This window comes from Arachis stenosperma, chromosome 3 (assembly GCF_014773155.1).
Source record: "Arachis stenosperma cultivar V10309 chromosome 3, arast.V10309.gnm1.PFL2, whole genome shotgun sequence".
NCBI lineage: Eukaryota > Viridiplantae > Streptophyta > Magnoliopsida > Fabales > Fabaceae > Arachis > Arachis stenosperma.
Genome location: NC_080379.1, coordinates 147,053,364 through 147,079,299, shown reverse-complemented (window position 1 = coordinate 147,079,299; position 25,936 = coordinate 147,053,364). Strand labels below are relative to the sequence as shown.

General features: G+C 35.6%; 1 protein-coding gene across 1 annotated transcript; it reads left to right on the top strand.

Annotated features, from left to right (window-relative positions):
• The first annotated feature begins 412 nt into the window (after nt 1–412).
• LOC130967643 (U-box domain-containing protein 28-like) lies at nt 413–1,847 on the top strand. Its single transcript, XM_057892593.1, has one exon. It carries the CDS (start codon nt 525–527, stop codon nt 1,764–1,766), a length of 1,242 nt encoding a protein of 413 aa, XP_057748576.1. The 5' UTR covers nt 413–524; the 3' UTR covers nt 1,767–1,847.
• Nucleotides 1,848–25,936: the final 24,089 nt, after the last annotated feature.

Below are 25,936 nucleotides of genomic sequence, written 5' to 3'. Positions count from 1 at the left end.
AAATTATAGCTGCTTGCTGTGGTGGTCCTCTCCATCCCCACCCCACGTTCTTTCCCTCATCATACCACCCAAACACCGCTCCCCCGCACGTGTCTCATCTCACCCATTCATCCCACTAACCCAACCATCCAACGGCCCTCATCTCCTCCCCCGCCTCGTCCCCACTCGCTCTTTGACCAAAGACCAAACCAAATATTTTTATTTTTTAGGAAACAAAAGATTACTTACTTATAAAATACAATACCATACCATATGCCCGAGCAAGCAACGAATATTATTCACCTCATAAAAAAAAGCTAAACAAAGAAACAAAAAAATTCAAAGCTAAAAAGTGATCATCTGACGTCACCGTACCTTTGACTCGCACTCGCTCTCTCACATCTTTAAACACCCCTTTCTCTTGTCAGCACCACCTCTTACCACTCTCTCTCTCTCTCTCTCTCTCTCTGTTTTCCGTTCACCACACTTCACAGCCTACGTTATTTCTATTTCTCTCGCTCAACTCAAGAGTGTGGCGGTGAACCATGGTGAGAGACGATTTATACATAACGGTTCCGAGCTTCTTCCGGTGCCCTATATCACTGGACGTCATGAAGTCCCCCGTCAGCCTCTGCACCGGCGTTACCTACGACCGCTCCAGCATCCAGCGCTGGCTCGACAACGGCAACAACACCTGCCCCGCCACCATGCAGGTCCTACATACCAAGGAATTCGTTCCCAACCGCACCCTGCAGAGGCTCATCCAGATCTGGTCCGAATCCCTCCGCAACTCTCCTGACTCACCCGACCCTGCCGACTCTCTCCTTTCCAAAGATCAGGTCCTAGCCGCCTTCGCCCACTTGCAGTCCCGCCCCCTCGACCGCCTCGAATCGCTCGCCAAAATCCTCAGTTTCGCGCGAGATTCTGAGGAAAACCGCAAGTATCTTGCGAGAATAGAAGCGTTCCTGCCTGCGCTGGTCGGTTTCCTCCTCAATGTTGACGACGATTTTCAGTTCCTTGAGCAGGTTGTTATGGCGTTGAATCTGATTCTGGATAAAATCCAAGACCGCGAGGCCTTGAAAACCTTGATGCTCAAGAACCAGAGCAGCAATAGCAGCAGCTGCTTGGATTCTCTGCTCCTCGTTCTGCAACGAGGAAGCACCGATTCGAAGATCTCGTCGGCTACGGTTTTGCAATCACTCGCCGTGGATACGGAATCGAAGCTCTTGATAGGGGAAAAGAAAGGCCTAATTTCCCAAGTGCTCAGGCTAACCGCGCCGGACAAAGATCCAGCGGTGATCGAGAACGCCTTGTCGTGCCTTGTGGCAATCTCCACGGCAAAAAGAAATAAGTTGATGCTGGTGCATCTTGGAGCAGTGAAAGCGTTCTCGAAGCTTCTAACGGAATCGAGCGTGAGCGCCTCGGTGGCGGAGAAGGTGCTGAAGCTTCTGGAAACGGTGTCGTCAACGAAGGAAGGGAGAACGGAGATATGCGAGGACAGCACGTGCGTGGCGGCGATACTGAGCAAGGTTCTGAAGGTTTCGAGCGCGGCGACGGAACACGCCGTGACGACTCTGTGGAGCGTGTGCTATCTGTTTCGTGACCAGAAGGCGCAAGAAGCGGTTACGAAGGCTAACGGCTTAACGAAGATTCTGTTACTGATGCAGAGCAATTGTTCGCCTCCTGTGCGCCAAATGTCCGCAGATTTGCTTAAGATTTTTAGAGTAAATTCCAAATCGTGTCTTTCTTGTTATGACACCAAAACTACCCATATCATGCCCTTTTGATGGACAAGAAACAATGAAAAAAAGAATTGTAAATCACAGGAAATTTTGTTAGTGAATAGTGAAACATGCAAAATTAAAATTCATCTTCAGTTTTTCTCTTTAATTTCTCTTTTCTGGTTTCGTTTCCATAGAAAAATTTAATTACTGTAACACGTTAGCTGGGTCTTGTTCATGTGAAATTCGTTATGATTCCTTACAAGTTAGCTGGGATAGTTTGGGTTATGTTAGGGTTGAAAGTGGGTAAACAGAACAAAAATGTCACTGCATCTGAGAGATTATGTATACTTTTTTTACACTTGGTGGATGGTCCACTACACTATGGTCAGCAGAAAATTCGGCCACTTTGTATTAATAATGTAATTCACTTGTGATCGTATCTTTTTTCTCCCCTTTACCAAAAAAGTAGCATTATATGGCAATCAGGGCAGAGGAGTGGGCAGTGGCCCTTCCTCTTTGAATAACTCTACCACCTCCGTACCAATTAACAGTAACTGTTTAATTGAAAGAAATAAATCTTAATTAATGATGGTTAATTGAACCTCAAACAGACCATGTCACAGTTAATCCTAGTTCTGTAGTTGGGTTCTTTGTTCTTGTTTGATATGCAACGTTTTGACTAATTACAACATATAATACAATAGTTTTTTATAATTTGAGTGAAGCCATTAAGTGGAATACAGTAAAGTTTCACACTAAGGCCTTAAGGGATTGAATAATATATAGCGAGATTCCGGAACTATGCAGGGCATGAAGTATATAAGAGGACATGTATTGCAGCACCAGCACATATAAAATAAGGGGAAGAAAGTGCTGCAAAATGCTGAAATGTGATTGCTTTACTTTACTGACCGTAATCATGCGAGCTTTCTCTTTCAAGTTTCAATTAAGTATTGTTTTGTTTGGAAATAAAGAGTTGAAAAGGATGGGAATCCCATAGAAAAAGAAACGGCCTAAAAGAGTGGAGAGAGAGATACATTACAGGTTTGACCACTTCAATCTCTATGCAAAATATTTTGAGAACAGAAAGCTTCATAGGGCCCTAAACAAATGTCCTCCCTCAATTGTGTACACTTAAATTAACTTTGCTTATATCCTTGTTAGTTATTACATAAATTAAGTGATCCATAATCTCGAGAAAAGGACCGCATTTACTTTCAACCCATGAGCCCAGGATCTTAATTAGATTAGTACACAAACAAACATTATTCAAAATTTGTTTGTCGTGTGTTGGATTTTCGTGCGTGAGAAGAATGTGGATTATTGGCTGCAAGTAGCAGCAATACCAATGGGAAAATAAAATTTAAAAAAAAAGTTGGGAACGCATGGTTCCCTCAAGCACTATCTCTCTCTTTTCTTTTTCATGTTCTTGTTGCTTTTTTATATACTATACATGCCACTCTTTTCTCTAGCTCGTGGGATGTATTTGTAATTGTGTGTAATTCCATTACGTAAGGTGGGTTTGCAACGACCTTGTGATATATGAACCAATTTTTGTGTAATTTTTTCACACTATTTTTGTTATTAAAAATAATTAATAAAAAGTGAGAGAAGGAAAAATATATCTCTTAATTTATACCTATTTGTGTTAATACGAGTATTTTTAATGTTCAAATCAATATCAATAGTTTAATATATCTTTCAAAGATAAAGTTAAATAAAACAAATAAAAAACATACCTCTTACAAAGTTGAAATATTTCTTTTAAAATGATAATTAATTACCATTATCTGAATTGTCAGGTTATCGATTTTGGAATAAATATTTGTAATAATAAGTTGATGATTCTATAGTTATCGATTTATAATATTTTAAAAAAATTGTGATTAAGGACATAATTCAGTCTCTATCTATTTTTTTAAAGGATAAGACGATTTTGGTATAAAAAATAGATACGATCTCCAATAATATTATTTTAGGATAATATAATTTTTTGTTAAAATATTAAAATAATGATAAAAATTATTTTATGAGAATTTTATTTATAATTTATGAAAGTTTTAAATTCTATAGAATTCTTTTTAATAATAAAACTAACTACTATCACTACATTTTTCATTATTATGATTATTATCATAACTTCTACCTCTACTATTTCATATATTATCATTATCATTATTTTTTTTTATCACTATCAACATCAACACCATCACTATTAACATTATCATTCTTTTTTCTCATTTCTTATTTGATGTTATGTTTTTTTTAAAAAGATCTTTGTATAATAATTACTTTTTCTTCTTGTGACATCACCTGGTCAGGAATGGATCCAGTCTCAGAAGAGAAGAGGCACTTTCCCACTAAACTTTTAAAAAATTATTACTAATTATATATAAATAAAATATTTGTCTTTATTGTTATATTATTTTTTTCCTAACAGTAAATTATAAATGACTTTTTTGAGAATTATGTAAAAAGGATTATTAAGTTTAATATACAAAAATTAAACATATATCTTGATAAATTTGATTTAGTATCAAAAATAAAAATAAAAATAATAAGTAGTAATAATGTTATTTCTAAAACTAACTAATTAGTTAATTATGAAACCGAAGCTTAATTTTATAAATATAAATAAAATTATTAATATTTTAAAAAAATTGGGTAAGATAAGACAAAATATTATCTATCTGTTAAATAATAAAAAATATAATGAATTAACTTTTAGTTACCTAACATTAATTAATTTTTTATTGTAAAAAATTTTTTATTTTTAAAAAGTTTAAGATTTAAGATTTATAATTTAGAATTTATGATTGAGGAGTTATGATTTAGAATTTGACTCTTTAATTAAATTCTAATTAATATTTTTTGTTTAAACTCTTATAGATAATTATTGTAAATATATGTAAAATTATTATTTTTTTATACTTATACATAATCCTAGTTTTAAATTATATTCAAATTATAAATATATTAATATCCAACAAAATTTATTTTAATATATATATATATATATTTTTTCTACTATTAAAATTTTTTTAGTCTATCTCCATCACTGCTTTCAGTCATAATCTTTTTAGTTTCTTCACTTAAATACTATTAGTAAAAGAATTTTTTAAAAATAAATTTATTAATAATCTGTGAGAAATTTAAATCCTACAAATTATAAATAAAATATCTATAAAATTAATTTCTATTATTATTTAATAATTTTTTAACAAAAAATCTATATTCTACCAAATAATATTATTAGGGTCTGAATTGTCTCTTTTCTTTAACAAGAATCAATTAATCCTAAAAAAAAAATAGAGAGAAGTCAAATTGGATTTTTACTCAAAAATAGCTATTGTCCAAACTATTAATTAATCAGTTATAAGAATGGGTTAATACCATAAAAAAAAGCGTATAAAAAATGTGTATAAAAAAAGTGGTGAGAAATCGCCTCGCCTTTGTAATTGAATGGAATTCTGTGTAGTGGTAGCTAGGAACGAATAAACGCATTGGATCAAGTGAATGAGTGGCAATAATGAAATCGTTTCAAAATTGTGACTTGGTGTTTGACGAGGACGACGTGTGATTATTCCATGGGGTAGCATGTTGGGTGAGCGTGGACAAATCACGTGACAGTTTTATATATTTATGGAGCTGTGTGAGAGTAACCCCATCGTTCAATTCCTTGCGGCCAAGGGTGGCTCATGGTTTGTGGGGGCAACATTGTCAATTTGTCATAAAATATTATTATTATTATTATTATTATTATTATTATTATTATGACCAACTTGACCAAAATACGATATGAAAATTTTCAGTTTTTGTAATGACAACTCATCATATTTTGGAATTGACGTTTGATACATCCTCAGTGGCTTTCCTTCTTTTCTTGCAATCTATGTGGAAGACCCTTTGGGCTCAGGTGGTTCCGGATTTGAGACCAGAAAACGACACATGTTGAAGGTTCCTTTATGTTAAGGTGGCCTTTTTTGTTTTGTTTTTATTTTAGTTAATCCATGCCACGAGCAAGAGTCACCAAAATAAGCAATCATGGCTAGTACTTCAATGATTTCAATTGGGTACTATTTTCTTTCAACTTTAGTCTTTAGATGAGAGTGTAAAGGACGACCCTGAATAACTCTCGATACTGTGTGTCGACATGAATTCCATAGATTGCGGAGTTGTTGATAACTATGTCCATGCATGAATCAATAACCTCTTGCTTGATACTTGCCAAGCTTCCAATGCCATGATTGAGAGAGAAAACCATCCACAACCACAAACGTTACTTAATTTATAACATATTATATTTCTTATTATACATCTGTCCTCGAGTTACAAATGGCAAATAGAATGTCGTACGAGGAAGCTAAGTAAGATTCACGTGGAAGTTGGGCTTTGTTTGGTTACTCGCGAACCAGGAATATAATAGGTTAAGGGGGGAGGAACCTCCGAGTTGCATCCTTCGAGCTTGGCGAACTTTCAACGAGCGTCCAACGCCAAAGACAATGGGAGTACATGCAAAGAGATTCCGACATTTAAATTAGAGGGCTCTAAGAGGTGAAAATGTATAAGTGAAATATTTAAAAGTATTATTTGTGAGAAGCTAAGAGTCCCTTTTTTATAAGGTACTATCTCTGGTGGCTGTTTGGAAAAGGTGGCCAAGTAGTGTCAACGAATCCAAATTTGACATTTGACATGTGGTAGGTTTGAAGTTATAAAAATTATAGTTTGACCAAGATTACAGATGATAAATCCCGGGGCAGAGACATGTATTAGGAAGGGGGAAATTGTCTTTCTAATTTTAATTTTTTACATGTAAATTATATATAAATTTTAATTTAATTTTTTTTAAAATTTTATTTTAGTCTTATTTTATTGTGTAAATATTTTTTATTCTCTTTAATATTTTTCTAACTCTATCCCTAGTTAAATCTATTAATAAGGCATGGTTATAGTTTTGAATCAGAGAGAGAAAGAGAAAGAGAATCCATGGTGCACCTTATTATGTAGAGCTTTTTTGGAGGGAGAGATGTCTTCGCGACGGCTCCGCCACCTTCTTTGTGGTGATGTTGAAAATGGTGTTCCACTTTTTCAACGCCGATCAACAATCTTGGATCGCCAATCAGCATCTCTAAATTCTTTTCTATCGACACAGTCAGTGTTGGTCAGTTGCAACCGATACTTTTCCGATGTTCTTTTTCGACATATTGATTTTTTGACGGCGTCCTACATATCTAGTTTCACTATAATGAATCTCTTTGTTGTCATTGCTCCTGCTGTGTCTACTAGGAATCACCGATCATCATCATCTCTAAATCACTTCCCACCAAGGCAGTTATCGTTGGTCCCTTACAAGTGATGATTCCTTCCTTTAGCTCCATTACAGGACTTTTTTTTTCGTTGCTCAACTGCAACAAATAACAGATTTTTGGCTTTGCTTTTTTAATATTGTCATTGTAGTAAGAGAGAGAAAATTATCGTACTTTGCTAAGTCTAAATCACACATTAACATTTTTATTTAGGACTTCATTTGAAATCTTTATTACTACATATCACTAAATCATTAGCTAGTCAACTTTTGGCCTTTTAGCCACCAAATCTTTAACAACGAGAGAACTACTCTTTTTATAATGCATGTTGTTTCTAGTTCTAACTGATCTCATTTACGAGAGAATTTATATGAAACGATTTGTGGAGGTATATATATATATATATATATATTTGGTTAAGATTTATGGAAGTATATTTGAATCTATATGTTTGTTAGAAATGCTTCCTAGAAGGAAAGGAAAATTTTTTTTTTTTGGGTACTTAAACAGGGTGAAAATATCTAAAGAGAATTATATAACACTAATCATACGGGGTAAGAAGACCCCTCGACAATCATTATCAATGATACCTTTTAAATTTATACGAGGATGATTTAAAAAATGAAAACCTAAACTTTTTCTTAGTGCTGTTTTTAGCGAACCAGTTTGCACATCTGTTTCTTTCTCTATACACATACCTAAACACGTCCTGCCAACTCCTTTTACGTAAAACTCCTATACTTTTAAGGGTAGAGGTGGAATAAATTTCAAATCTTTTCTCATCAGAGAGTGCTTAGAACAGTGAGAGAGAATCAATTTTTACTATAAGCTTCTTTGCTCCCAATTCCCAAGCTATGCGCATACCATGGAGGACACCCCAAATTTTGGCTTGGAAGACCGAACAGTAGCTCAAATTTTTTGCAAAGCTTACAATCCATCTTTCCATTTCATTTCTCCTGATTCCACCACTCCCCGCTCTCCCAGGGTTTCCTTCCGAAACACCATCGACATTGGTTTTTCACCCATTTTGGTAGAGAGGGCTTCCACGCGATTTGCTTCGCAATCCTTATTTCCCGCAGCTAAAAGAGGCTCTATTTGTTAAATGCTTCTCCAACTTCACGAACCAAAGGTAACATGCTATTTTTGATAGGAATAAAAGCATATAATTTTCTACTTGCAAGAATTAGAGGAACCACAATATTCACTCAGAACAAGTATTAAAACCAGCACAATAATATCCAATAGCAGCAAAAAAATCACATAAACTAGAAATTAGAGACAAGCTAACACACCAAAATTTTTAACGTGAAAAACCTACTCAATGAGAGAAGTAAAAACCACGAGTCACCAAGACTAGGAAATAGCTTCACTATGATGAAAAATAGAGTACAAGAGAGTCACAAATTATTGCACAAAATGTTCATACAACAAGCCAAACAACCCAAACTTCAAAGCTTTCAAAATAAGAACAAGAAGATAAAAATACCACAAAAATAGAGCTACTGTTCGTGGCCAGTATCTCCAGCTACAGACATCGAATCAAAGCTCCAAACGGTGAAATCAAAGAACCAGATATGTAGAAGACACTATCCAAATTTGAGCTCGATCCAACGGTTAACGAATCTACCGCAACCAATTTATAGAGACAGCTTTGTGTATGTGCGAAAATAACTTTCTCTCTTCTTTTCTCTCTAGTGTTTGGTGTTCTCCTTTCAAAATGACCTCTCTCTATCAACCCTAACTCACCTCAGCCACTTCAACTATTTATGGGATTGGATACTAGCATTTGGACTTTTTGTCCACATAGGAAGGGAGCCCAAAAAACTCAACAAATCTCCCTCTCACGACTATGTGGAGGTAACCGCCAATCCGGTGATTAAGCAACAAACTTCAAACTTCCATCTTGGTAATGCCTTGGTCTTCATATCAGAACCATTCTCATCAATATGAACCTTTTCAAGTTCTAACAACTCAGCATCCAAAACATCACGTATCCAATGATACCTCACATCAATATGTTTGGATCAAGAATGAAAAGTAGAACTTTTACCAAGATGTATAGCACTTTGACTATCACAAAATAATACATACCTCTCTTGAGTAAACCTGAGTTCTTTCAAGAATTTTTTCATCCAAAGCATCTCTTTGCACGCTTCGGTAATGGCAATAAACTCGGCCTCAGTAGTAGACAAAGCAATACATTTTTGCAATCTAGATTGCCAAGACACAGCTCCACTCGTAAAGTTAATCAATAAGGCTGAAATGGACCTTCTAGAGTCAATATCTCCTACCATGTCTGAGTTAGTGTAACCAACTAGAATATGCTTATCACTTTCATAACACAACTTCATGTTAGAAGTACCACAAAGATATCTCATTATCTATTTTACAGTATTTCAATGCTCTCTTCCTGGGTTTGAAACAAAACGGCTAACACAACCAACAGCATGAGCTATATCTGGTCTCGTGCACACCATAGCATACATTAAACTACCCACGACTGATGCATATGAAACTTTTTCCATGTCTTTCTTCTCTTCATCACTTGATGGACTTTGCTTGCAACTCAATTTGAAGTGTGTAGCAAGAGGAGTACTGACGACCTTTGCTTTCTCCATTTAAAATCTGTGTAACATTGTCTCTATGTATTTCTCCTGTGACAACCAAAGTTTCTTCTCCTTTCTATCACGCTCGATTCTTATGCCAAGAATCTCTTTTTCCAGCCCAAGATCCTTCATTGCAAATGACATTGCAAGTTGCTTCTTCAACATATCAATCCTAGAAGCATTCTGACCAACAATAAGCATGCATCAACATATATCAAAAGGATAATAAAATCATTACTAGCAAACTGTTTAAAAAATACACAATGATCAGAAGTAGTCTTCTTGTAGCCTTGTTCTGCCATAATAGACTCGAACTTCTTGTACCATTGTCTTGGAGCTTGTTTCAAGCCATACAAGCTCTTCTTCAGTTTGCAAACATGATCCTCTTTTTCTTTTACCATGAAACCTTCAGGTTGTTCCATGTAAATTTCATCCTTAAGATCACCATGAAAGAAAGCAGTTTTTACATCCATCTGCTCTATCTCTAAATCAAGACTTGCAGTCAAACTCAAAACAGTTCTAATAGAAGATCTTCTCACAACCGGTGAAAAAATTTCATTATAGTCAACTCCCTTTTTTCTGCCTGTAGCCCTTCACCACCAATCTAGCCTTGTACCTTGGACACTGAGAATTTTCTTCATGCTTCAACCTATAAACCCACTTGTTTTGCAAAGCTTTCTTTCCTTTTGGCAACTTCACAAGCTCAAATGTTTGATTATCATACAAGGATTTCAATTCATCTTGCATTGTATCAAACCATTTCTTATTGTCATCGCCTTCCATAGCTTCCGCATAGCATTCAGGTTCTCCCCCATCAGTCAAGGTTACATATCCATTCAGGTTCTCCTAGCGACGAATGCCGCGACCCCAGTGTCCAGCCACGGCAATGAGGCAGTAGCTAATGCCCCTCCACCACCTACCATCGTACAGTTGCGCATTTGGCCTAATGGCGGCACGGGTAAGTATTACATTCAACGCTAATGTATTTCCTGTTTATTGTTTTCTAGTTTTATTGATCATGATTCTTGTTGTTGCTGAGATTTCCTAAAAAATGATTCATATTTAGTGGATTTAGGTTGATTTGGAATGCTGCTAGTTATTATTTTCTAGTTTTATTGATTAATGAATTTTGTTGTTGCTGAGATTTTCTAAAAATTAATTCCTGTTTAGTGGATTTAAGTTGATTTGAAAGGCTGCTGGTTATTGTTTTCTAGTTTTATTGTTTATAATTGCTGTTGTTGCTGAGATTTTCGAAAAATTAATTTCTATTTAGTGGATTTATATTGATTTGGAATGCTGCTAGTTATTATTTTCTAGTTTTATTACTTGTGGGCTGTTGTTAGGTTTTTGCCGAACCTAAACGCGTGTATTCAGGAGATGACGAACATCATCAAGATGATGTACGACCAGCCCGACATAGTTACACGAAGATCCCTGCCGAGATTAGATAGCGCTAGTTTGAGAAATGGGCGGTAATTACTTTTATTATTTTTGTTTTAATTCTTTTTAGCGAGTTTATATCCTCTATCTAATTTAACTTAATTTAAAGCTTATTTGTTGCAGCTGCACTTCATTTGGGATGTTGAGCACGACCTGACCATCTGAAAGATATTCGACTATAGGATGGGTTGACGGCTTCAGCAGATTCTGGATGATGTTCATCACGGCCGGGACCACGGGCACGCTGGCTCTGACCGAAGGTAAAGAAGGGCCTGTTTGTTCATTGGGAGACCGAGGGATTTAGGCATCGGCGTCTCACCAACCGAGCTAACAGGGCATCAGAGAGGTAATCAAAGTACACCGGCGGCTCGACAACCTTCATGAAGACGAAGTCCAGGCTAGTATGTAGTGTCTTTAATATAGTTAATAACTTTGTTGTGTTATCTGTTTTGCATATCATTATTAGGCATTCTAATAATTTTGTATTTCAATGTAACTTGTTAGTTGATGTCGTTGGACTACGAGGCCATATTGGCAGAGACCTTCAAGTACTCCCACACGCTAAAGGAGAACAAAACGAGATTTATTTTTCAGTAGTCTCAAGACCATTATTTGAGTAAACACACATCTAATTATCTTCTGCTATGAAATTATTAGATGTTAACTGTAAATCTATCTTAGCTTGCTAATCACACAGTAACTTGTGTTAATTACACAGGAGTCTTACACACAAAGACTAGAGGCTGCGACTCAGCAGTCTCAGCAAAGTGGGGAGGAAGCCACTGATGGATCTGCGACCTCAGTGGTCGATTCTGATGCAATTTGGTGCGAGACCGCCTCAGCCCAGTACAAGAATCGCATATATGGGATGAGGTCGTTTTTCACCAACAACTCTGCACCTCGACGTTGAGGCCGTCATCAGGCTCTACCACCAGTCGAACCGTCCAGCCCGAGGAAGGCATGGATTTGAGGCTCCAAGTGCAGGAGCTCCAGCGCAGCCTTCATCAGCAGGTTCAGGAGCTTAATGATTATCAGGAGAGGTATCAGGAGATCATCACCCGCGTGGCGTCTACGGATGAGCTCAGGATGAAATTTGGGGAGTCACTGTAGTGGATGCAGCGTATAGAGACTCAGATGGAGGTGTACTATGTCCAGATGTGTGCCACTGGCATCGACCTTGCTGGTGGCAGCAGTGCTACCGTAGGTAGCAGTGGTCTTACCGCAAGGAGTGTAACGACCTAACTTCTAGTACGTCATGATCGTACCAAAAGTAAGGCGTTACTAACCTATTTTCCTTTATTATCTATTTAATATTGAGTCTTTACGTCAGTATTGCGTTTTAGTTTTTAAGAAAATGCTGAAAAATTTTGTTTCTATTAATTAAAATCACATATAAAAGATCTTCAAATAATAATAATCACATAATTACTAATAATAATAAGTGCTATACAAATAAATTCAATATAAAACTCGAATACAATATCTATCCCCTAGATAAAATAGAAACTATAGCAACAAAAGCGAGGGAACTCTATAAAAGCAACAAGAATCATAAGTAAATCTACTAATCGTCAGCAGCTTCATACTGAGTCTTCAAACCTGTGTCACTAAAAGTGTGAAAGATTTTGGGGTGAGAACAAACCATACATCCTCAGTAGGGAATGAAAATGCCGTAAAAGTAATGAATATAATACAAATAATTAACTTACTCAATAAAACTATTTTGTTAAACCTTTGGAAATACTTTTTACTTTTACTTTATATAATTAATTACCTTCTTCAAATTTCCGAACTTAAAATGAATCTCAATCACAACTCCAGTTCTCAGTCACTTCAATACACAAACTAATAGCACAAGAAACAGATCAACACACAAACAAATTGCAATAAGACAAATAGCACAATCACAGAGAAATAAGATAAACAAACACAATCAAATGCAAATGCGCAAACAAGGATGGTGCATGTCTAGTCCTATCGCAGGTAATGAGCTCATTTGTCGGTTTCGACCCGCACCCGACGCAATCCGACTCGCAAGTCAGATAAGGCATTCCAGCGGTATAACCTCTGCAAGGTTCCAAACTCTTGCAGGCGCTGATTCTCCAGCTGAAGTATGCCAAACATGACCTCTGCAAGTATTTACAGGCGCTAATTCTCCAGCTGAAGTATATGACCCTTTCTCCTGGAAGCCATTCCACATACACGGACGTTCCTGCACAACCATTCATATATAAAGCCCACGGCTTAACATTTTCACATTGGTACCATAACTATTTACTTTTTGACACCCTCTCGTAACCTTTTATTCATTCATAATCACACATGTCGTGTCCTTTTTTCTTTTTTTTCTTATTCTTAACAGACCGAACTCAAATCATAACTTTAAAGAAAATCTCTCCTCAAAGGATTGGATTTAAAACTTTATACTTTTCTTAATAAATCGAATTCAAAATAGAATAAATATTTTCTTAACTAAATAAATCTCAAATAATTTAATTTTTCAAAATCAAATCTTTTAAAATAACATTTCAAACAAAGTCTTAAATTTTATAACAGAATTTTGGCAACATCTCCCCTAAAATTCAGGCTATGCACCCTTCCAAGGTCCCTGCCAAACCATTTTCAATTCTCAAAAGTCATTGATAAATCCAACAAACCCTATAAATTGTCAAAACATTTATAAACCTGAAAGCTAACTAGGTTCAATATCAGAATCCTTTTCAACCCTCCATTCGTTACCAATAAATAAAGCTAATGTTTTCTCAAACTCTTTCCAACAGTTTTGAATTCAAGCCATTCCTTATTTTAGATGTATAAATCAAACTTTGCAATACAAAGCCTTTTTTTCTCGATATGTGTAAATATATAAACTAAATCTTTTTCCAATATAGAATCATTTTTCAAAATAAACCTGTAAATCAGAATTTCAAAATAAAATAACTTTTTCGTATATTTTTACCAGAATTTAGACAAAACCTCCTCTTAAAATTTAGACTTCACCACCCTCACGGACTCCTCCATTTTCTCAATATTCATCCTACTTTAATTTAATTTAGTAACCAACAGTTCTCTCCAACATTCAATACAACAATATCCAATCAAATTAACATATTCAATAAACAACAATTCCCAAATCAGCTTGCAACAGTGCCCAGTATCATAGAATAAATCTCACATCAACAACCAAACTAAAAAATCAACATGACTAGAAATTTTAGCAACAATCATAGCATCAATCCAAACTCAATTCATATTTCAGTTTAGCAAATAACACTAAATTAAACACCATTCACAACCACAATTGAACCAATCCATATCAATTAGTCATACTAAACCCTTATAGATTATTAGCAATTATTCAATAAGTCTTTAGGAAATTCTTAAATTAAAAACTGTTGATTTTAAAATAAAACCCCTACCTCAACTCGTCGAAACTCACAAAAACCAAACGTGTTAAAATCCTTTTTCCTTGCATCTTGCAACTGCCACAACGTCAGACTATTTCCGAAGCAACAACGGCGACTTCAAACACGGTATGCAAGCATCGATACTTAGTCCTATGACAAATAACGCCGTAAAACCTCAGCCAGATATAACAGAAACTGATATATCAAGAGTTCCAAAAAGAAATTACGTACTAGACTTGATAGAGAAACAAAAACGGCAGCGGCAGCTGAAGGGAACAACCACGCGGCCCATGATAGCGGCTGTAGGAGATGGCAGCTCTGGGAAGATTCTGCAGTGCACCACAACTTGACAGCGGTATAGATGTGGCGAGGACGAGCTCCAACTCCTCCCCACGTGCAATAGCGCCAATGGAGGATACGGCAGTGGCGACGACGATATGCAGACAGCGGTGGCAGTCCTCTAGCTTCAACGACGGTAGCTCCTTCCTCCGCGTCTCTTCTCTCACGCAGCTCTACTCGACAGTGGCTTCAAGACGGACCAGCGGCGGTAATGGCACATGTAGTGGTACTCGCGATGATGATGGCAAGGTGTGGCGGCTGCAGCTTCTTCCTCAAGGTCTCCTACTCGGCGCTACTTTCTCTCTATTCGCAAAACAGCAACAGAAAGGCATGAAGCATGGTGGCACAGGCGACAGTGGGTTAGACGTGGCAGCGCGGCGCGGCACCAGCTCCCCTTCTTCTTCTCCTTCTCCCTCGGTCCCCATTTCTCTCTTTCCCTTTCTTTCTCTCTTATTTCCTTCGTTAGTGTTGGTGTGTGTGTCGTGTGTGCGTGTTCAGAGAAAAAGGAAGGGGTAAGGCGGCTCAAGGCGAGGGTTAGGTTTAAGGCAAAATTAGGGTTTTAATTTGCGAATTAGGGTTTGGATAGTGTATTAATTAAAAACTAAATCTAATCAATATAATTAATTTTAAGAATACTACTTATTTTTTAAATTACAATTATTTTTAATTAAATACTTCTAATTTAAAATTATAGATAAATAAATAAATTCTTCTTTATTTATAAAATAAGGTTCGAAACTAAATATTTTAAAATTTCTATTATTTCTCAATTACTAGAACTTCATATTATAATTAAGAAATTACTCGATTTATATGTAAAAATCTCCGAAAATATAATCTTGATTAAATAGAATAAATCGTAAAATGACTTATATTATTTAATTTTTAAAAATTTTGGGTCTTACAGGTAGCTGCAGTAGCGCTGGTGGCACATGGACATCGTCACTGTCTCCTGCACCGTCGACTCAGGGGCACGAGACTAACGACGACGATTACCTGGATCTGCAAATATAAGGTTTTTGTATTATTGTTTCATACATTTATTTGGTGTACCTGACTTTTATTTAATTTGCACATTATATTATTTATTTATTCTAAATAAAAATTCTTCATTATTTATGAATTGATCACTAATTGTGTGAAAAAAATTAAATTTAAAATTAAAATTGACCGTTTATTTAAAATTTCAAAAAAATGATGTTACTGTCGAAATCACTGTAGGAATAATCCGATGGTAACATGATGCGAAACAACCTTTTTTGGCGCCAACATTACCATCGGAAAAATCCACTAATAACCAGTTGGTTTTCTGAGCTGGTAATTTGTCACAAAATCCGACGGTAAATATTTACCGACAGGTTTATACTGTTTGATTATTTTCGACGGTGAATCCGACGACAATATTTGAAGAATCCAACGGAAAATCCAACTATACTCAACGTTTTTCTTATAGTGGAAGAAAAATAAAACAAGTCAACATAATAGTGACAGTGACACAATAATAGTTATACATGTATAAAAAATGATAAGAGAAAAAAGATAGTGTATGATATGGTGAGATGATATTATCAAAATAAAAATTAATAATTTTGAAAGGATAATAAAACTAAAGATAATTAAAGATGTTTAATATAAGATTGAAGAAATATTTTTTATTAAAATTATACATGGAGATAAAGAGTGTTTTGAGTATAAATTTTTAAAGAGTAAAGTATCGTTTTTGTCCCTAACGTTTGGGGTAAGTTTTAAAGTTATCTCTAACATTTAAATCGTCCTATTTAAGTCCCTAACATTTTAAAATTGGCTCAATGTTGTCTTGCTATTAGGGATCCGTTAAAAGAATTGACAGTAGGAAAAAATTGAGATGATTTTAAAACGTTAAAGATTTAAATAGGACGAAAACTATAACAACTCAAATTTTTTGAAAATTAAATAATGAGTTATTTATAATTTATTATTTTATTTAAAAAAAATTATTTTTCTAAAATAATTAAATTAAATTTTATAATACTAAATTTAAAATTTATTAAAATTTTTAAATAATTTTTATTATTATAATGAGATATTTTGGAAAAATAAAAAAAAATATTATTATTATTATTATTATTATTATTATTATTATTATTATAAATAGTCTATTATGTATATACAATGGAAAGTTCCTAACAAAGCCATTTGCATATATGTGAAGCCAAAAGAAAGAAAATGAAACGTGGCCTTATGCATGTATATATATACATATAACCTATGCCACCTAATTATAGTCATCATTTTCTATCATATTATTATCATCACCACCGAAGCTATGAAGGGATTAAAAGAAAGAAGTGGAAATATGACCTATAAACATATATACGTATATAACCATGACAGATGTTTCCTTTATTTTACCAACCTTGACACCTATAATGCTTTAACACCACAAACTCATCATCCATCCCCATTAGCCTCTAATAATCATCATCTAACTTCATTTGGTTTTTATTTTTCATGCACGGTAATAAAAGAAAGGGAAGTGACCGAGAGTGAAGGAGAGAAAACCGTGAAAACCTCCACAATTTCCGACTTCGATTTCTTATGTAACTCTAATAAAATATCTAATCCAATAAAAGTGTTTGTATTTTTCTTTTTTATATATTAATGTTATTTTTGTCTGATAGAAGTTGACGGTGACGTAACTCTTTTTTTCTTTGAATTCGATCAATTAAAATTTTAAGAGGCACAAACGATTGCTGACATTTTTCTCTTCAGCAGTTCGGTTAAAAAATTTCTTTAAAATTTTCATTAATTTTAATTCCGTACGAAAGTAAGGGATTTCGTTTTAAAATTAACAGTTTTTAATTTAAGAATGGCTAAAAATTTATTGAGTAATTGCAAATAATTTATATGTGTTTTGTATGTCTAATTGATGAAAATTGGTTGTGTTATCATTATAAATGTTGATAAATTTGGTGTTGTTCGTTAAATTGAAATATGAGTTGAGTTTGAATTGAGATTGTAATTGATGTTGGAATTTATGGTTATAGAAGTGAATGATAATTGATTCTGGTGTTGGTATGATGGTGGTTAAGTGTAATGAAAGGTCAGTAAACTATTGAGAAATTATAAAAGTGAGGGAGCCCTAAGGATGGTAAAGTCAAATTTTAAGAGAAGATTATGTCCATATTCTTGTAAAAACAAAAAAAAATGATTTTGTTTTAACAACCTAATTTATATATATTTATATTTGATGGTTTCAGTGGCTAAGAGAAGGGGGGGTTGAATCTTAGCCCCCTTTTTTATGCTAACACTTGCTGATCTTCAGAAGAGACTTTTCTGTTTTTGCTCGTCACTGGACACGAGCAACTCAGTTTTGTCTCGTCCCTTGTCACGAGACTTTTTGTTTTATCTCGTCACTTGACACGAGATAATTCTGGCTTTTGCTCCTGAGTAGTAGAAAACAGAAATGGAGTAGAAGGAGAAGAAGATTGCACCAAGATATATCCTGGTTCGGCTGCTAAGTGCAGTGCAGCCTACATCCAGTCTCCATCACAAACATGATGGAATTTCACTATAATCAATCTGTTACAACTTGTAAAGTGCTAACCCAACTTACAAGGGAATTCCCACAGAATCATGATACACAACATAGATGAACAAAGGACCTCTAAGACATCTATGGCTTTTCTTTCAATTTTGCACTTTCTGCCTTTTTCCGCTCTATGCCTTTTTCATTACAAACCTCACTGTTTGCCTTTTACCATGAGACTCAAGACATGACAAAATTAAACAGAAAATTACAAAACAGAATACATTGAAGGAGAAGAGAAATCTGTTAGCTCAGGTAGCTCTGAGAACTCTGTGCCTTGCACTCTCAAATTTTCTCCTTGCTTCAAACAGTGGTTGTTCCCCCTTTTTAAAGAAGAGGAAAGCCTCCACACTTGAAGCCAAAACCGAACCAACTTCTTCCTCCTTCAACAAACACAGAACCGGTTCGGCCACTCAGAGAGAGAAGAGATAACCATGCATTAACCAACATGCAATTACCTCTAGTCCTTTCTTGATCATCACCCTTCATCAATCCGGGCTCTCCATCCTTGGCTTCCTCTCCAAGATGAATTTCTGGCCCTTGATGCCTCATGATGATAATGACTTCATCTGCTTCAATCTCTGCCTTCAACCATCACTTCGCCACTCTAGCTACTCCCTGTGGTGGTTGAGCAGAATCAAAGACAAGCCATGCTTCAAGAATCTCCTCTAGCTGGCCGAATCTTCTTCTTCCATTTTTGAGCATGAAAGGCTCAAGATAGCTTCACCAAATCTAACCACATTTGGTAAGCATCTTAGCCACAGCTCATCTTTCTTTTGGTATGTTTTCTTGCCATCATTAGCTTGATGGTCTTAGGCGCATGCAACATCTTCCTTTCGGTGTTGAAGAATATTTCTTCCATTGTTTCCTGGACAAGAACCGAATAGAGAAGAAGAAAGAGATGAGAGAGAATGAAAAGAATCTGAAGAAAAGTAATGCCAAGAGGTTAAACAAATTGATTAGGCATAGCTTGCTTTTACTTCCCTAACATAGAGTGGCGTGTAAGTCATAATAACCATCAATCACTTCAGCTGAATTTTTCTCTCTCATGTTCCCCATGCATTAATTAACAATGTAATAGATTTTGAAATCCATCACATGGTTAATACTTGATTCCGTTGGAAGCACTTGGCTTTCATTTCTCTTTGTTTTCGGACCAAGCTTGGAAACATTCATCATTTGTGAGACTTGGGCTTGTAGTATTGAAATAAAAGTTGGCCCAATTAGTAAGCATTTGCTTTCCTGATGAGTTGTGTAGCAGATCAAGCATAGGAAGCAAACAAGAAAGCATTTGGTTGGGCTTGCAACATTAATCTTTATTCTGGCCCATTATAACTAGCTTTGATTACAAACACAAAGCTGAATTAATAATGCAACAGTTGGGCTTTGTTAATTTTCTTTTGTTTCGGCCCAACAAAAATCTGCACAACAAAATTATTAATTAAGCACATATGAATTAAGATCAAATTAATAATTTTGTATTTAAATATTTTAATAATGTTTGTTCATCATCAAATTGGTTTAGAGTTTTCCAAACTCATCAATCTCCCCCTTGATGACAAACATTATTAAAATTGAAATGGAAAGAAATTAAAAGATTGAGTAAGAAATACTCCCTTTGATTTTGAATTTCTCCCCCTTTCAAAATGTCACATGGCTCCCCCTTAATATATGCTATTTTACCAAGGGAAGCATAAACCTGTAACATTTAAATCAAGCTTCAAGTAACAATGTTATTTAGCAAATTTTATAATGCTAAATTGCTTGATTTATGAGCAGTTTTAATTGATAATCAAAACTCATTTGATATCATAAATTGATTTACTGCTCAAACTCTTTCATACAACACAAGGCTATCCAAATGTTTTTCAAACATTTTCCTGTTTTTAGAAAATCAAAGCAAAACCATATGATGAAAAAAAAATGAAGAAACAAAACAAGGCAGTTTTGATATGTTACACAATTAAAGGAACTGCCAAAAATAAATTTTCAAACAAACAAGTTTATCAATGATGAATCAACAAGCCAGGCATCAAAATAAATCAATCATTATAAACCTAATGCCAAATAAACTAATCATGATAAACTACAACATGCAGTTCAAACAGCAATGTCCATATTAAAACAAATACAATAACAACATGCATTCTTTGAACAAGGGTAATCATGAATTTTCAAAACTGAAAATTTCAACCCATGTTGCCCTGTTTTTCAGCCCCTGTTTCGTTCCAATTTCAATTTTGGAACCTAAATTTCCTCCCCCTTTTGTCATCAAAGGGACACCTGCACTAGCCATGATTAATATAGCAAAAAGTTCAAGATAGAATAGCCAAAGTGTATCACAGTATTGATACAACCGATTAGAAGTTCAAACATGAACCAAATAATACCAGAATTTACATAAAACATCAGATTGATTGTACTCCTGATTCAGAATCAGTATTCTGGTTACCATCTCCTTCTCCCTTTATGAGTGAAACCTTGTTCTCAACATCTTCATTTGTGATATCAACTTTAAAATATTCAAAGATGCAGGTGAGAAACATCCCATATGGTAGATTAGGCCTTTTTGAACTCTTGACAGATTTTCACATGTGCCTTATCATAAGGTATGCAAAAGATATTTGAGATGAAGTAATGAGAGCAAACAGGACAAGAAAGTCAGACACTGTTATTCGATGGCGTGGACCACTTTGTGGTATGAGAACATGAGATATGATCTTATAAAGAAGAATTGTCTTATCTGGACCAAGTTCTCTGAGAGTTGATGCCGTACCATCCATTTTGGAGAGACCTTCGCAGGTGTGATTTAAAGCCATCTGGTAGGTGATTCCAACCTGTAAATCCCATTTCTTAGACATGTATGTTCTTGGTCCTTCTTCTTTGTAACCTAGAGCCATTCCAATGGTTCCAGTATCAAGAATGATATGACTCTTCTTCACATATGAGTGGATTGTGCCATCAATAAGTCTCATGTTGGCGTAGAACTCACGGACTAAACATGGGTAAACTGGCTTCCGGATGTGAAGCAGAGGGGTCCATTGAAGATCATCAAACAGAGAGGAGATATTGATCCCTTTGTTAGAGAGTGAGTCTAGGCTGACTAGATAAGTAGCACAGAGATTGCGTTCTTTCAGAACTTCATTGTGGAATTCATGGGAAGCACATGAGTCGAACCTAGATGGATCATAGTGAGAATGTGGCTTATGAAACCTTTTCTTGAAATCCCATGACTCCAAATTTGCTGGCTCCTTGGTGTCATTCAAAGCAATGCCTTTAAACTTCTGAGTGCTCTTTTCGGGTGTGTCTTTTTTGTTCATGATAATGAGATTGAAAGGGTAGAGAATGAGAGAGTGAATTGAACCGAATTGTGTGAGAGAAGATGGATGGAATAAATGTAGAATGAAAGGAGAATATGATATAGTTAATGCACAAGGTGGGTAATTAATGACCAGGGTGGTTTCCAAAAGTTTGAAAAGATGGTTTCCTTATATCAAGGGATTAGTTGAAAAAGAGGGATTTGATTTGACCTATGCTTCTTCCAAAAGATATGATAAGACAATCAAGAGATTTTGTGGATATATTTTTCAAACAAAATGGAAAGCTATCAAAACTGTTATGGTGGGGTCATGAACTTTTGGTGGGGCCCATAAAATTTTGAATTCTGTGTTGCCTCTCCTTCGACCACCGCTCTTCAATTGTGCCATTTATTTTCATCTCGTCCAAACATATTCGGCTTCAGCAGTGGAGAGAGCCACTGTGGCTTGTTTCTTGCTTGACCACATGTTGAGTGAGCTTCCAAGGAAGCAACACATGCTTGAGGTGCTCCTCCTATCTACTCGATCTCCCGCATAATCTGCATCACAAAAACCTACTGCACAAAAGTCATCAGATTTAGGATACCATAATCCATAATTACAAGTTCCCTTAATGTATCTAATGATGCGTTTAACAGCCGTAAGGTGGGATTCTTTTGGATGTGATTGAAACCTTGAACATACACCCACACTTTGGACTATATCCGGTCTAGAGGAGGTAAGGTACATGAGTGAACCTATCATTCCTCTATACCTTGTTTCATCCACATCTTGGCCATCATCATCTTTTTCAAGTTTAGTATTGGGATGCATAGGAGTGCCCATTGATTTGGAATTTTCTAGGCCAAACTTTTTGATAAGTTCTTTTGCATACTTTCCTTGGTGAATAAAAGTACCACTAGGAGTTTGCTTAATTTGGAGGCCAAGAAAGAAAGTAAGCTCTCCCATTAAACTCATCTCAAACTCACTAGTCATGAGTTTTCCAAACTCTTCACACAAGGAAACATTGGCCGAACCAAATACAATGTCATCAACATAAACTTGAACAAGAAGAATATCATCATTAGATGCTTTAATGAATAAGGTAGTGTCGGTGGTTCCCCTTTGAAAATTATTTTCCAACAAGAAGGCACTAAGCCTCTCATACCAAGCTCTTGGAGCTTGTCTAAGACCATAAAGAGCCTTAGTTAATTTAAAAACATGATTTGGAAATTCTTTATGTTCAAAACCAGGGGGTTGAGCCACATACACTTCCCTATCAATAAAACCATTAAGGAAAGCACACTTAACATCCATTTGAAACATTTTGAAACCCTTATGGGCAGCATAGGCAAGAAGCAACCTAATTGCTTCCATTCTAGCTACCGGAGCAAAAGACTCATCAAAATCAATACCCTCTTCTTGATCGTAACCTTGGGCCACTAATCTAGCCTTGTTACGAACAACTTGTCCATCCTCACCAAGTTTATTCTTAAAAACCCACTTAGTACCCGTTACCTTCTTACCATCCGGATGAGGTACTAGTGTCCAAACCTTATTTTTGTCAAATTGAGCAAGCTCCTCTTGCATGGCTTTGACCCATGATGGATCCTCAAGAGCTTGTTTGACATTGTTGGGCTCTATTTGTGACAAGAGAGCAAGATTGCTAGGTTCGGTTGGCCTTTTGGTGGATGATCTTGTTGTTACTCCTTGAGAGGGATCACCAATGATGAAGTCACGAGGATAACCCTTCATAGACTTCCATTCTCTAGGCTTTCGAACAGGTGTTGAGCTTTGATGAACTTCTGGTGGTCTTACTGTTTCAGTTTCTCGTCCCTGCTCAGGAGACAAATCGGAAGTTTCTCCTTCAATCTGACGAGTCAAAACTGGACTGGCAGATTCTTCATTTTGGACAGATTTGTGATTTTCTTTGCTTGTTCCAGCTCCTTCTCCATCTGAATCATTGTCTATCACAGTACTGGAAATTAAGTTAGAATCACAAAAAGTAACATGTATGGATTCCTCTATTGTCCTATGTTCCTTGAGATAAACTCTATAAGCCTTGCTTGTGGTGGAATATCCAACAAACATTCCTTCATAGGATTTTGGATCAAATTTTCCAAGATTTTCTTTATTATTAAGTACAAAGCATTTGCATCCAAAAACATGAAAGTACTTAAGATTTGGAGGGGTTCCTTTCCATAGCTCATAAGGAGTTTTCTTTAACCCTTTCCTAATGATTGTTCTATTCAAAATATAACATGCTGTGTTCACAGCTTCAGCCCACAAAAATTTAGGAATTTCATTCTCACATAGCATGGCCCTAGTCATTTCTTGAAGGCTTCGATTCCTTCTTTCAACCACCCCATTTTGTTGGGGTGTTCTAGGGCATGAGAAATTATGAGAAATCCCTAAGTCATCACAGAATTTTTCAAAATCTTGATTTTCAAATTCTCTTCCATGATCACTTCTCAAATGGGCAATTTTCAAATCCTTTTCATTTTGAATTTTCTTACAAAGGGTGGAGAAGGCATAAAATGCATCATTCTTATGAGCAAGGAAAAGTACCCAACCAAATCTAGAGTAATCATCAACCACCACAAGACCATAGTGTTTACCTCCCAAACTTTGAGTTCTAGTAGGACCAAAAAGATCAATATGTAACATTTCCAATGGCCTTTTGGTTGAGATTCCATCTTTTGATTTAAAAGAGGATTTTACTTGTTTGCCCAATTGGCAAGCATCACAAGTAAGATCCTTATCAAACTTGATGTTCGGAATTCCTCTAACCAAATTCTTTTTGACTAGCTTAGAAATTTGGTACATGCTAGCATGTCCCAACTTTCTATGCCAAAGCCATTTTTCAGATTCAAGAGAGGTAAAGCATGTTACATTTTGTTCCTTTAAATCCTCAAGAGTTAATCCATACACATTATTGCATCTTTTAGCTTCAAATAAAACATCCCCAGTTTTCTCACAAACAACCAAGCAAACAAACTTCTTAAAGATGACATCAAAACCTAAATCACACAGTTGACTAACACTAAGTAAGTTATGTTTCAAACCATTTACAAGAAGCACATCATTTATACAAGAAGAAAAGTTTTTACCAACTTTTCCAACAGCCACTATTTTTCCTTTTGCATCATCACCAAAGGTAACAAGTCCTCCATCATATTCATCAAGCTTTATGAAGAAGGTTGTCTTTCCGGTCATATGCCTAGAGCATCCGCTATCCATGTACCACATATTTTCCCTTTTCTTAGATGCTAGGCAGACCTGCAAAATAAACTCAAGTGACCTTAGGTATCCAAATTTTCTTGGATCCTTTCACGTTAAACCACCTCTTGTGTCCCAAATCATTGTAATCAAAAACAACTTTGTAAACTTTGTCACCAATCATTCTTTCACCAAAGAAGCATTGAACTGGAAAATGACCACTTCGGTTGCACATTCTACAAAATCTTGGAGTTGTAGTTTTGTTAAAGTGAGTTGGGTCTTGATATGTTACATCATTTGAAGATGAGGCAATATTTTCAAAATGTGATTTTTCAGATTTATAAAATCCCAACCCAGCTTTATCATAAAGAGGTTTTTGACTAGCCAAGATTTGGTTCAAATTTTCAGAACTTTGGGTGAACTTGGCTAAGTCATCTTTGAGTCTTTCAACCTCTTTGAGCAACTCTTCATTTTGCTTAAAACAGTTCACATATGCAAGAATAGAATGACCACTTTCACAGCTTCTAACTTGGGCTTTTAACAACTTGTTTTCTTCCACAAGATCACAAGCAATTTCGGCCTCTCTTAGTTTTTCTTTGAGAAAATCATTTTCAGCTTTAAGAATGAAATTTTGCTGTTCAAGATCTTGATTCTCAGTTAGAAAACATCTTATTTTTTCAGAAAGGTGATCTATCATGAGATGAAGGTCTTCAGTGTTAGAGTTTTGAAATGATACCTGATCTATCTCATTTGCCATGAGACAGTGCTGTGATTTAGTCTCAGACTCTTCATCATCATCTGAGTCATTTTCCAAATCTTCCCATGTGGCCATCAGTCCCTTCTTCTTCACCTTTTTCGGCTTCTCTTCTTTTTTCAACTTGGGACAGTCAGATTTGAAATGACCCATTTCCTTGCAATTGAAACAGGTTACCTTGCTAAGATCTTTCTTTGTCCTCCTGGAGCCGCTGCCTTTGCTTTTGAGCTTTGCCATTTTCCTGAATTTTTTTGCAAACAACACAAACTCATTTTCAGAAGAGTTATCACTGGATTCA

Coding starts and splice junctions, on each gene's coding strand:
- LOC130967643 (XM_057892593.1), top strand. CDS start 525: ATGGTGAGAGACGATTTATACATAACGGTTCCGAGCTTCTTCCGGTGC.